Source organism: Habropoda laboriosa, unplaced genomic scaffold, assembly GCF_001263275.1.
Source record: "Habropoda laboriosa isolate 0110345459 unplaced genomic scaffold, ASM126327v1 scaffold2, whole genome shotgun sequence".
NCBI classification, from domain to species: domain Eukaryota; kingdom Metazoa; phylum Arthropoda; class Insecta; order Hymenoptera; family Apidae; genus Habropoda; species Habropoda laboriosa.
This window is the reverse complement of record NW_017100190.1, coordinates 4,514,905-4,528,570: the sequence shown is the minus strand read 5'-3', so window position 1 is coordinate 4,528,570 and position 13,666 is coordinate 4,514,905. Positions and strand designations below refer to the sequence as shown.

Sequence of the window (13,666 nt, the reverse complement as noted above, 5' to 3'; positions counted from 1 at the left end):
AAGAAGGAGCCTAAGTAGAACGAGGGCGGCTGATGAAACTGGTAGAAGCGATCTCGTTTCGTAGATACGGGTCTTAAGATGGTCTCAAGATGTTTCTACGCTTAGCTTCCGGGCCGTACGGCTGATAATTTCATTAAGGTCGGACTTCAAGTGGCGAAGCGGGATACGACGTTTCGCGAGATTGCTTTCGGTCTACAACGGGCTTCGTCGTGTGGCCGTCTTGCGCTCCGCGCTTCGTTGCCCGCGAGAATTAAAGTTCTAACTCGGTTCCTCGAATTTTGTTAAAAAAGGATCGATGGGAATGAAGGTTTGAAATAAGAGTCCAAGTAGGGACACTTGAATAGTCGAATAATTATTCCCTATCCTTCGAATTATTTTCATTTACATTCTTAACGTCTATATTTTTCTTCGAACTGGGTTGCTTGAATTTTGCGGAAAAAGAATCTTTCTTGGTTCATTTTTTCATAAGGTTTTATACTTTTATCGTATTACGAAATAGCGTTCTACCATGGAAATTGGGGCGTTACACGTACGCGACGCTTGCCAGCATACGCGTTAAGCATCTGTTGTCAGTAGATAAAACAAATTCCCTCGCGGAAGGGCTAATTGCTTACCTGACGTCCTCAGTGAGCGTTTCGTCTCCCCTGGTCCAAATGACAGACTCCTTCAGAGACTCGATAACATCCCTGGCTTCGCATCTCAGCTTCAGAGCGCTTCCTGCCTTTAGGTGCCTCTCTTTAGGCACTACTCGGCCGGAATCGTCCGTTATGGTCAACTCCGGCGCTGCAATTGAAATTACACATACACAACACGCACACCGTGAAGTATACTCGTAATCTCTTCTATTCCGACGTTAAAACATCCCATCCTACATGTTCGACGCGGAGAAAGTTTCATCCGCCCCCGAGGATATTAAAGGCAAACAGCTTAGCTCACCTAAACGAACACGTCCCTGAATTATCACGGCCGAGTAATAAAACCGGGTTTTTCCATTTTCCCCACCGCGGTATTAAACTTTCAAAGAGCTCGGCTAAGAGTACGATTACGCGAGGTCGCGGTGAATTACAACCGGGCGAAATGTATTCATAATTAACAGTCGTAGAACGGGAGGGAGGGGACTGGTTCGGGATCGCGCGACGACTAATTTACATCGTATAATTAAAGCATCGTCGCGAGATCCGCGGCAGAAGTGTCTCGTTAACGAGATGTCCGACGATCGCTAAGGAAATCGGTTATTAAAATCCACTATCATCCTGTAAACTTCTTCTTCGCTGAGTTATTCCGATATCCTGTCGGAAACAGGGAGCCTAACCTACTTAGAGTTGAACGATCGAGGAGAGGTGAGATGTGAAAGGTGCATTTTGATTAATGCGCGATGTGGTTTAACCCTTTCGTCACTTGAACACAAGAAGGAAAATTGATAAGTGAAAATAATTCTCGCCAGGAAAGAGTTGCTAAAGATATCCTTCTTTTCGAGATAACTAAGATTGATAACTGAAGTTACTCTTCTCTTGGAACATTCTAATTTACATTATTTCTCCAGTTCTCTTCTTTTTCTTAGTTAAAGTTATCCTTCTCTTTAAGGTGACTAGTATTCTTCTCTAATTTACACAGATTTGTGTAGAATTTGTATGATTACTGGTGACAATTAACTTACGCACAATATAGTTCTCTTCTTTTATTTAGCTTGTATAATTCAGATACCAAGTAACCTCTGTGCAAGTCGATGAATTATCGTCTTTTGACAATCCTCACCGGGAAGCCAACACCCCGGGTGACAAATGCGATACAGATAGGACGTATTGGAACGTGACCGTCCATATGAATGAAGGGCGAGGAAAGAACGAAGGTTGCAGGCTTCAAGGTTTCACCTCGAATGGGGAATCGACGTCGAGGAGCATCCGTGACCGGCAGAGCAAACGTCTCGGAACAGTTTAAACGTTGACTCTTTCTCTCCTTCGTTCGCGAATCCTGCCGTTCGATGCCTACCAACGCGACCCTTTTTTCCAGGTCGCCATTAGGATTCAGTGCAACATCCCCGGCCGCGATTTCCAAGTCGACCGCTATGCAAAATTCCCTCTCAGTCTCTCCACTTTCTTGGACATTTGCACGCGGTCGAGTGTGTGTGTGATTCGACAGAAAGGGGTATCTTATACGGGGTAATCTTTTTATCCTGGGTTACGAGGTGGTAAGTCATAGAGAAATCTTGCTTCACGACGTTGTACGTTACTGTAGTCTGGAATTCTCTCCGAGTAAGATCGTAAAGTGTCGAAAATAATAAGTTTTCTCTGTGGAGAGAATTCCAGTATTTCCAACGAAAATATCAGCAAAAGTCTGGTATTTTTGATCACCAGAGAAAACACGCCTGCCAATCGATAAATACACTTCCAACGCAATCAATCCGTATCCAGTATATTTGCACAATTTTGCAAGTTCATTTAAGAATGTAAATTCAGCCGGTCAAACGTTCGATGAAATCCTGCCTGTTCACCGAAAACGTCCAACTCGACGTCACGTTAAATATCTGTTCCCCAGTTTAACCACTAATTCACAAGCTAATATATCTCCACACTAGCTTGCTTATCCATCCCTAGTAATCACCATCTACCCTCAATCTCCAGCCCCTTGTTCCACGATCCCCGTGATTCACCACACTCGGAACAGCCTCGTAACGTCCCCTGTATCCAGCGACAATTTCACCAAGTGGTGTTCGCCAAGTCGAGACAGTTTCCAGCACGGCGAACGACAGTTTCGACTTTATCGACGACAATAGTTACGAGGAAGCGTAACGATATACGAGCAAATTTAAGGCTGGCCACACCACCGCAGAGCGTCGCACAAAGATAGAGAGAGAGAGAGATGCGAGGTCTCGCTGCTTCTTGCGGTTCCTCTCCGTTTCCGCCACGAATTTCGTACAATTCAGCGATTCTATTCGCCGGATGACCAATGTTCTAGTCGCACGAACGAGAAAAAGACAGGACGACGACGGGGCGATGTATCGACAAAACGAGCAGCCAGGGAAACTCGGTCGCTGATACGCTGAATGGAAAAGACGACAAGAAGTTCCTTCGGAGCTTCTCGTAATAACTCAAACAGCGAACGTCCGAGGGTTTCTTGTGAAAATTCGCGGTGGAAAAAGGAAATTCCCGTTTTGACTGTGAATTCGTCGAATTGTTCGCGTGCCACGAAAAACCCGGGTTCTTCGAGAAGAAGCAAAAAACAGACGGGAGAAAAGGGGAAATAGATGTGTATATTCGGACATACTTTCGAGGATCGCTGGACGCGTGTTTGTCGGATGGAATTTCAAAGGCGCAGACACTATTACGGACAGAGGACGGGGACAAAAGGTTCCCGCGTGTAAACTGAAATTTTATTCCGACGAACAGACCGCAACCGACGACGACCAGTCGTGCAGCAGCTTTTTCTGAATTTCAAACGCGAGCTAAGCTCGAAGCTGAAGAACGAAGCGACTCTGACTCGCGCTGTTGACAAAATTTCTGCTGGAACGTTCCCCTTGGTCAAACCTAGTTCATCTGCTGAAGAATAATCGAGAGTTAGATTCTTCTGCTGGGTGAAAAGAAACAACCCTAAAGCAGAAGATTACGCGTGAGTTTCTTGTTTAAAGTAGAACCACTATGATAGATAGAAATTTGTAGAACAAGTGTAGCACTTTCTGTTTGGTAAATAAAATTTTTGTAAGTAACGGTTATAAACGGGGCTAAGCGCAAAGCAAACTCGGTTTCTGTAGGATCATGATCGATTCGAAAAAAGAAATCTCGAAAAAAGTAGCTACTAACGCCTATAAGTCGATTTTAAGTAGAGTAAACCACTGATAAGTCAGACACGACGACCAGACGCTTCTCTACGTAGAATAACTAGTAGTAAAAGTCAGGCATTGGCGAAACACAACAGGTACGAATTTCTCTTCCATCATACAACGAATCCCAGAAGATTTCCCTCGATTTCTGGGTACTAAAACGAACATCTAAACGTTTCCAATCCCATCCGCTGTAAGATTAAATCAATCAACCTTCCGAGTATCTCACGCAGCGAATTAAAAAAAAACGCGGCCCGATATATTTCCCCGGGGGATTCGCCCTAAAACAGGCCGATCAATCTTTCACAATATCCTTATATTCCCGCCTTAAGTTTTCAATTTATATGCAGCCGTGGCGTTAGCAAGGAATATCGAGCGCGACAGATCCTTCGCCCCGCTAAAGCGTAAACGCCGCCGTTTCGACTGCACTCGAGGCCAGACAAATCTGTAAACTCGATCGAAACTCGACGAATCTGCTGTCTATACGTCAGCCACTCGAAACGAAAGATCCGTAACGTTGCGATGGATTGATAGAAGTTCACCGGTTCTGTACCACTGTATCACGATGTAAATTTTTCAACGAGCCGAGAGAGAAAATCGCCAAGGCTGGCTCGCGGATGGATCGCTTAAACAGATGACCGGGGTGATTCGTCATGTCGCGTGAATCTCGTCCGTGGATTGATCGCGGCGGATAAATAATCGCGCGTACGAACGAACCGCGTGTGGATCGTGCTTGGAATTCTATCGTCCGCTCAACCACGACTATTCCCAGCCGATACGATTTCCATAATCTCCTCGTCGTACCGGTGGACGGAGGATTAAAATTGTACAAGGAGATTCGAACGGGTGAAACAGTGGATGATAATAGTTGGCGAAGAATTCTTTCGCTGGAAGGGCAGAAAATTTTCCACGATATTCGACAATGTGACCGATCGTTTGCAATTTTTTCCCCGTTCACTCGAAGAACAGAGGTATCCACCGTCGAACCATCCCGCGCTTCCTCGATAATTACGAACGACTCCGCTCGAACGTTATTATCGCGAGTAATAGGGCAAAGTCTTCGACAGACGTCTCCGGCGTATTTTTTCGCCCGGAGCGAAAGGCGATCTACGCGATGACAGAGGTTCCTGCGCGAGATATTGGCAGATATCAGAAGGTAGGTGAGGGGCGTTCGTCGTGGAAACGGAAGCACGGCGGGATCCGTTCGAGACGAACGGACGCGAGCGGAATTCAATGGGGAAAAATTTAATCCAGAGCGAAACGAAGTCGAAAGGACTGCGAGTCGGTCGGAGTGATACCGCGATCGAAATTTCCTTCGTTGGATCATTTTTTAAGCTTCTCCGGGATGAATGATCGTGGAACGCGAGCAAGGAGAAAGCGGACGTGGATCCAGCCGGATGCTTTCCCAAGGGAGGAGAACGTCAGAAGTCGCCGGAGAAAAGAGTGGGGAGAGAGAAAGAAGGGGGAACGAGGAAAGGCAAGTATTATTTAAATTGGATTCCGCGATTCCGTATGGCGTCGCTTCCACGATCCTTCGCTTTTCTTTCAGTTTCGCCAATTGATCCGGTCTTCCTCCCCCCTGCGATGGTGAAATATTAAACCTCGTAGACTCGCCGTATTCTCTCCCGGTTCCTATGTATACGTGTACGTAGATACGTACATATAGGTTCGACTGTGAGTAGTTTGAGAAGTTCAGATTCTCTATCTGCTTTGCCTTGCTCCCACGAAGATCTCCGTCGGTAGAATTTATAGATCGATTCGAGAAGATCTCTATCCAGCTTAGAATTTTAATAATCGAACCCGGCCGAGATTAAGCGGAACGAACATCAGATCCGCCATCTCGCGTTTATTCTCGGCCAATTTATTTTCCCGGGCGTCGCGATGCAAATTCCGCGCATCCGACAGAATTTGCATATCCACCACGGCGGAGGAACTTCTATTAAATATGGCCTCTCCGCGTCTACGGAGTAAGACGTTCGCTATTTTTCTACCGAAACCGGTGAGTACTTCCGAACGCTCGCGAAATATCCATTCCCTGTCCGGTTTCATCACGCCGGTGGAGAACGAGAGAGAAAGATGGCGAGGGAATCTATTAAGTAGCGCAGAAGGTCGTGCGTAAATTTTTCCAAGCGTGACGTTCAAAGTGGAAAAGTGACTTGGCCGAACGTAACGTCCCTTGCGGAGCAAAGTCATTGTTCGTCCGTTTGTTACGAGACAAAGGGAGTTTCACGAGGTCCTCGCGGCCCGAACATTACCAACGAGCCGGCCACTTGGAGATAGTGGCGCGGTTAAAAGCCGCCTCGTCGCCGGAACGGCGCAATTCGAGACTCCTTTAATTAGAAGAGGGCTCACGCCGAACGTTCCGGCGACACGGAAAACAACCGTCCCTCCGACGTCCCAACAATCCTCAGCTCTCGACCAATGGCACGTAGAACGGGAGTTTACGATCGCGTCCGTGGATCCGTGCTATCCGGTGGCTGATATTTTCCAGCTGCCACGTTCGTCGCGGATGGCGTGTTTGTTGCTGGTAATTAATTTTAGACGAGTAAAGAGAGACGAGACTCTAGGGATGGTTCAGAATGTTCCTCGATTCAAGTACGTGGATTTATGGAATTTCTGGCATGTCGTGTAATCGATGCGATTTAGGTACTAGTTTCTTTGTGTTTAGCGAGAAGGGAGATTGTATGGCATTATAGCACCTTTACTCTTGTATGGAATATGTAATTAACACGTTGTTATTATTGTGTATATATCGTGACAGCCATTAAGAAATGAAGAATTGAAGGTAAAACATTGACGATTTAATTTTTTCTTTGGGTTTGGATACCATGCAAAGTAATTAATAAGTGATCACTATTATATCGTGTCAGCCATTAAGAAATAAAGAATTGAACGTAAAACATTGAAGATTTAATTTTTTTTTTTGTGTTTGGATACCATGCAAAGTAATTAATAAGTGATCACTATTATATCGTGTCAGCCATTAAGAAATAAAGAATTGAACATAAAACATTGAAGATTTAATTTTTTTCTTTGGGTTTGGATACCATGCAAAATAATTAATAAGTTATCACTATTTTATCGTGACAGCCATTAAGAAATGAAAAATTGAACGTAAAACATTGAAGATTTAATTTTTTCTTTGTGTTTGGATATGATGTGTGAAGCTAGTGTCTTATATAAAATGTTAATAATTAATAAGTTATCACTATTATATCGTGTCAGCCATTAAGAAATAAAGAATTGAACGTAAAACATTGAAGATTTAATTTTTTTCTTTGGGTTTGGATACCATGCAAAGTAATTAATAAGTGATCACTATTATATCGTGACAGCCATTAAGAAATGAAGAATTGAAGGTAAAACATTGACGATTTATTTTTTTCTTTGGGTTTGGATACCATGCAAAATAATTAATAAGTTATCACTATTTGATCGTGTCAGCCATTAAGAAACAAAGAATAGAGCACAAAACACTGCGGATTGAATTTTTCAATTTTCGATTTTCGAAATCTTCAAGAAGCGTGCATGAAAAATTGACCGTTTCACAATTTCCGTGACCAGTTACCTCGTGCATCCACGTAATACGCACAAGTAGTCTCCGAAGGAAGACGAAAGATCGATAGGCAATGACGAACTGTCAACGCCCGAGACGCCCAGTGGGCATTCATGAATACTAAATGCAGTTTTAAATAAATTTCATCCAGGTTTCACGGGGATTGAATATTCATTGGCGTTATTGATGAACGTCGTGTTTCATTCATGCGGTCTGCGTCATTTCCCCCATTTCCCTCCCTTCGCCCAATCAATCCTTCCGCTGTATTGTCTTCTTATCCTAGTCATGTTCGTCCATTCCGACACAGTGCGCGTTCAATTCTGTCGTAATTCCATTCGGAATTATGTCTCCGAAGATAAAACCAAAACATCTACTGCCGTTCCACTTTTAACACTTCGACGTAACCGTGGGATTCTCTCGAACGATCTCGAGGAAAGGGCCAATAAATATCCCGAGGTCGAGGAGGAGGAGAGAAAAAAGGACGCTTCTCTTCGAAGAATTCTCGATAAGAAATGAAGCGTGGCGTAATAAAGGATTTAATAAATTGTCCCTGTTCGCGAGGAACAGGCGTCTTCGTAGCAAATATTGTCGCAGCCCTCGTAGCCAACTAACAAATGGTCGACGACGAACGCGTATCAATCATCGTATTAATCGTATCGATGATCGATAGAAACCGTCTGCCTGGTACACGTTCCAGAAATCGTCTCCGGCGTAACTACCGTTCTAACGTGACAAATACGCAATTTCGCGGAACATGGAAAGTGCAGCCGTTTTCGTTACCGCTCCCCCTCTTGTATCTTCTTTGTTTCGCCTTTTTTTCACGGGAAAGCTCGTTTCGTATTGCCGGGCTGCTTGTAAAAATGCTACTTCGCTGCCGGTATACGCTGTATACTCGACGCGTTTCCCGTCGGAGATTTAGTGGCTGGATCTCCGAGCTTATAGTTCCTCGTGTTTCGATCTTGTCGGGTTTCTTCAGTGTCTCGTATCGAGAAATGCGATCCTACCAAACCCGGTCTACTCTTCTCTTTGCCAGCTGTGTTTTTACGGTGTATCGGTTTTACGTAATTCTGCTATCGGGATCACAGGGTGTTTCTTGCTACTTCTAATTCGACGGAAGTCGCTCGTCTGCTCGGACATTTCTCTCGGCGATTGCGAAAGAGATCGAGTGTAACTTGCACATTTTATTCCAATTACTTACAGAATTACGACGAATCGAAAATAACGTTGAAGAATACACAACAAGATTCACAACAACCCAGGATCATTAAGGTCGACCCTTCTACACACCGCATTCACACGTTTCTCCCGAATTAAGTAGCACGATCCATCACTCGTCAGACCTCTCTCTCCTCTATCAATCATCCCCCGAACAAATCGTCTTCCGGCGAAACTTATTTAATCGCAGGGCCGACCAGCGAGTCTCTTCTATCGATCTGAACCCTTCTGAACCAGATATTCCCTCTCGACCACCAGCGGGAATTTCAGCGAAAGATCAGAAGGATCGGAGTAAGAAGAGGTCAAAGAAATTCCAGTGGCGTCGCAAAGGGCTCGTTGGTGGACAATCGACGAGGAGCAACAGGAACGACTCTGGAACGACTGAAGAAACAGCGGGATGGGTGGACGAGGATAGGGAGACGTGTAACAATGTCTGTCTATCCGGGTTTGTTCTGCCCTACTTCGTCCTTACGGCGGCTTTTGTTCACCGACGCGGCCCTCTTCGGATCAGATCAGATTACCGGCCACGAGGCGCTTTAGCCGACGAAATGCGGGTTTCCATTGCACCGAATTGGCGACGTAAGGGGATTGGGAAACGCGAGACCTCGCCAGCCAACCCTTCCCTAACCCTATTCACCCTCTCTCTCCTTTTCACCCGTCTCGAATGTCGCTCGCCTCGAAGAATCCTCGAGGAACGAATCACCCTTCGTTTCGACTCGGTCAAGCCTCTCTCCTACTCGCGCGGATAGGATTTTCCTGCTGTGCAACCGTAGAAGGAGGGTCGACGAGAAGAGTAGTTTCGGTCTATCTTCGACGTTGCTTCGAGGGGACGGAATTTTATTTATCGGGCGCACGTGGTTTTGTTTACCACCGCCACCTTTCGCCCCTGCTTTCTTCTTGTTGGGGCAAATCGCAGAGAGATTGGGGTAAATTGGAGAAGGAGGAGGAGGTGGAAGAGTGGATTGGATAGGAAGTGTCTTAATTATGTTGCAGTTCTTACGGGGTAGCTTTGTACGAGAGCCAATCTGAGTTCGGCTTATTGGTTAAAAGGTTGGGTTGAGTATTTCGGGGGGAGAAGATTGGCGAAGGATTTTGCTCGTTTCGTGAAACGCCGTGTGTCTTTTGATGTGATTGAGAGGGTCACGGTGTAATTGCTCGTAAGGAAGTAAGTGGAATTGGTCAATATGTAAGTAGAAGCAGTCCTTTCGGTGGTAAAAGGGAGCGTATAGATCGGCAGTGGGTTACAAGTAGTACGAGTCAATCACTGCGGTGATCGGTAAGTCGGACACTTTAAACCGTCCAACGAAATTGCGTACTTTAGTTTTGAGGTATTTGTAGGAGTGCGAACTAATGTATAAGCTGACAACGTGTTGCGAGTAGTACGAATCAATAATTGCTGTGATCAGTAGAACATTATTTATAGCGAAACATTTAAAACCCTCGAACAAGGTTGTATACTTTAGTTCTATGGTGTTTGTAGTAGTGCAAACGAATGTACAAGCTGACAGCGTGTTGCAAGTAGTACGAATCAGTAATTGCGGCGAGACACTTTAAACCGTCCAACGAAATTGCGTACTTTAGTTTTGAGGTATTTGTAGGAGTGCGAACGAATGTACAAGCTGACAGCGTGTTGCAAGTAGTACGAATCAGTAATTGCGGCGTTCAGCAGAACATTTTTTACAGTGAAACATTTAAAATCCTCTAACAAAGTTGTATACTTCAGTTTTAAGGTTTTTGCAGTAGAGCGAATGAATATGTAAGCTGACAGCGTGTTGCAAGTAGTACGAATCAATAATTTCGGCGATCAGTAGAACATTATTTATAGCGAAACATTTAAAATCCTCGAACAAGGTTGTATACTTTAGTTCTAAGGTGTTTGTAGTAGTGTAAACGAATGTACAAGCTGACAGCGTGTTGCAAGTAGTACGAATCAATAATTGCGGCGATCAGTATAACATTATTTATAGCGAAACCTTTAAAATCCACGAACAAAATTATATACTTTAGTTTTGAGGTATTTTTAGTAGTGTAAACGAATATTTAACCTGACAAAGTACTCCAAGTAGTACAAATCAAGCACTGCATAGCTAACCCTAAGTAGAACGACACCCTATACGATCAGGCACTTCGAAATCTCACGTAAATCTTTACTTTTCTAATCCCAAATTGTCGATAAATAATTCCCTGCGATTGTGAACGACTGATTTCACAATTGTACATTAAACTGAATCGTACACCACGCCGGAAACAGAATTCTACAAGGAAATAACGGTAACGAATGGGAATATCGTTTGAAAGGGTCCACTTACCCGTAACGACGACGTTAATCGTTTTAACAAGCGGCGGATGCGTAGCCACTTGGCACTTGTATAAGCCGGAATCCCTCGGGGTCGCGTACAGTATCTGTAATCTCCAATTGCTCGGATACCTGTGGGATCAGAAACAGCGGAATGGAAAAATTTCATTTGGCCGATGCATCGTCACGGTTTTTTTTTCGGATGCGTTCGACGTTTACGACGCGACATAAAAGGCCAGGGCGATTTGATCCCAGACAGAAGATACCACTGTGAACGCGACTTTACGGCGTTTCGTGACGCAGAAATCGATAAAGATAGAGCGGCGTCCCGTGGATGCCGGGGTTCAATCAAGCCTTCGACTGGCACGAAATTGCAGTAATTCCGATCTAAGCGAATGCAAATCGCCCCCGCGTTTTTCGAAAACGGATATCTAACACGACGATTCCCAGATTATTCCAGCATTCAACGAGATCTTCTATTCCGTTAAGTGGAACGACGAATGAAAACTTTTAATAATTTCGAGATCTAAAGAAGTCTCTGGTGTCTCTATTAACTTTACCGTAATTATGCATTTTTAGAGTCCAACGTTTTAACTGTACGTTTAATCCTCGACAGGTATGCCGGCCGCCCGACCCTTAGATTTTCTTAGCATGTAGTTCCATTGTATATACTTTTTCGCCTTCGTTCGTTTCGTAGCAGCAGTAATTTTATGACACCACGGCAATCATAGTCTTTCAGTCTAAGAACTTGCTTTTACCTTTTATTGTCTCGTTTTCGACTTAGAATCTTCGCCCCTTTTTTTAACTTGTGCATTTTTGCATCCATATGGTCATCACCAGAGCCGAAGCGCGTCTTAACGTTATTGTCTGCTACGGTCATTGTTCGAGGCACTCGGAATTCCCGCGTGCGTCACTCAAGGGTACGCTTGGTACCTGAGAGTGACCTATGGTCTGGGGGGTGGCATTTTCGTGTAGTTTTTCCCACCTATGATTTTAACCAATAGTTTTCGCCAACCACCCTTCCCCACCACTATCGAAAAATGTTTCCAGCCTACCCGAGGGCCTCACCCCCGCGATGCATCCTCGCTCGGAGGTGCCGTGGGACCTTTCGCGGAGACGATACACAGAATTCACCTGACCACGCTACGAGTCGTTCTTGAGAAATTAGTCAATAGTAATAGTTGTTTGTCCTCATAAACACGGAGGTGGTCCTTCGAAAAACGAACCTACTAAATTTACTCGGCACACCACGTGCAAAAATCGACAAGGCTCGAAAGTTGTTTTGCAACTACCACGAGCACATCCTAACACTTTACAACTAATTTTCTATACAAGTCTCACTGGTATCGATAGTTGAAATGTTGAACTTTTAATAATTTTAAGATTTTAGATTTGATGGAAATTAGTTGCACGTTAAAAATTAACAACGATGGTAAAGTTAAAATCTTAAGATTTAAAATTCAATTCCAACCCAAATCTAACGTGACCCTAGTCAGTCGAAGACGTTTCATAAAATATCGTATTCTAATCGCTTTCACTCACCGGAAGTTGAGACTGATCCTCTGGTCCACGCTATAAGGTGTCATTCCAACGGTGAGCAGACGAAACAGGTCCTTGCTGGGCTGCTGCAGCCACGTAACCTGAAATCGCCACGCAGGAAGTATCCTTCGTTATTGCCTCATAAATCACGGATTTCTCAGGGGCGGGGAGGGAACAGTCCAGCTGCCTCGAGGGGAAAAGGAGGCGTTGTATTGTTTCTATCAGCCGTGCCAGTGGAATTAAACGGAATCTCGTCGAAAGGTAATAATTTTCAAGGAATCGGGAAGCCTCTGAAACGAATCAATGCACCCCAGCAATTTTCCCGCTAAGCGTTCGAGAAAGACCGGCTCACGATTCCCACCCGTCGTCGCCGTCACCGTCTTTTTCAACGAATCTCTCACGGCCAAACCGTCGTCCTTTTTTTCTCGTCCAACCTTCCCACGGGAGAGCCTGTGTTTCATAGCGTACGTGACGAGTGACGCGATTCGGGGATACCGGGACGCCGGAGCGTCATCGAGTTCGTCAGGCTCCGCGTCGTCGGTGATGGAACTGTTTCAATTCGGCCTGAGGTGCTCTCTTGTTGTCAGCTGTGTTAATATGTCCCAGATTCGATGGATATACGTAGTATTGCGTTATTTCGAATTAAATATTCTCACGATTGGATTAAGAGAAAATCATTGGGGTACACCGTTACGTCTATCTTGTACTCTCGAACTGAAAATTTAAAGGAAAGCTCCGATTTAAAAATTTAGATTCGAATTTAAAAATTTACATTCAAATTTAAGCGCAAAATTCGGGGGGAAAATGCACTATCCGTGGCAAGCGATACACAACAGAGAGCTTTCTGGTCTGGGATACGATTCCTGATCAACCAGCAGAGAAATGATCTTTCCATCGCAATCGATTATCAAACTGTGTCGACTCTATTCCTACACTCACCTTAACCCTTTCGCTGCGGCAGATTATAGGCAAAATCTTTCGTTTTGGCGTTTTTTAAAAAAAATTCCTCTCGTTAAATTAAGATGGAAATGCACAAAGGGCAAAACCGAAGGATTAAATTAAGCTGTAAGTGTGCCAAAACTCACCAACAGCACAGTGCGGCAGAATTTTCACGCCAACAACAGGGAAAGGGTTAAAAGTTCCTCGTATATCCTACAAATTTCTACTTAAATTCCAACTACAGTAAATTCTCTACAAGTGTCAGTCAGTTTGGATTCTACAAGTGTCAGTATAGATGGCCCTA

At 44.5% G+C, this 13,666-nt stretch overlaps 1 protein-coding gene across 1 annotated transcript in view; it reads right to left on the bottom strand.

Annotated features, from left to right (window-relative positions):
* LOC108580141 overlaps positions 1–13,666 on the bottom strand; it is a 37,918-nt gene that overhangs the window by 13,618 nt on the left and 10,634 nt on the right. The window contains exons 3-5 of the mRNA XM_017943808.1: positions 12,427–12,524; positions 10,898–11,016; positions 615–783 (exon numbers count right to left, since the gene is read on the bottom strand). Of these exons, the coding sequence (XP_017799297.1) occupies positions 615–783; positions 10,898–11,016; positions 12,427–12,524 (386 nt within the window). The remainder of the gene's footprint in view (positions 1–614; positions 784–10,897; positions 11,017–12,426; positions 12,525–13,666) is intronic.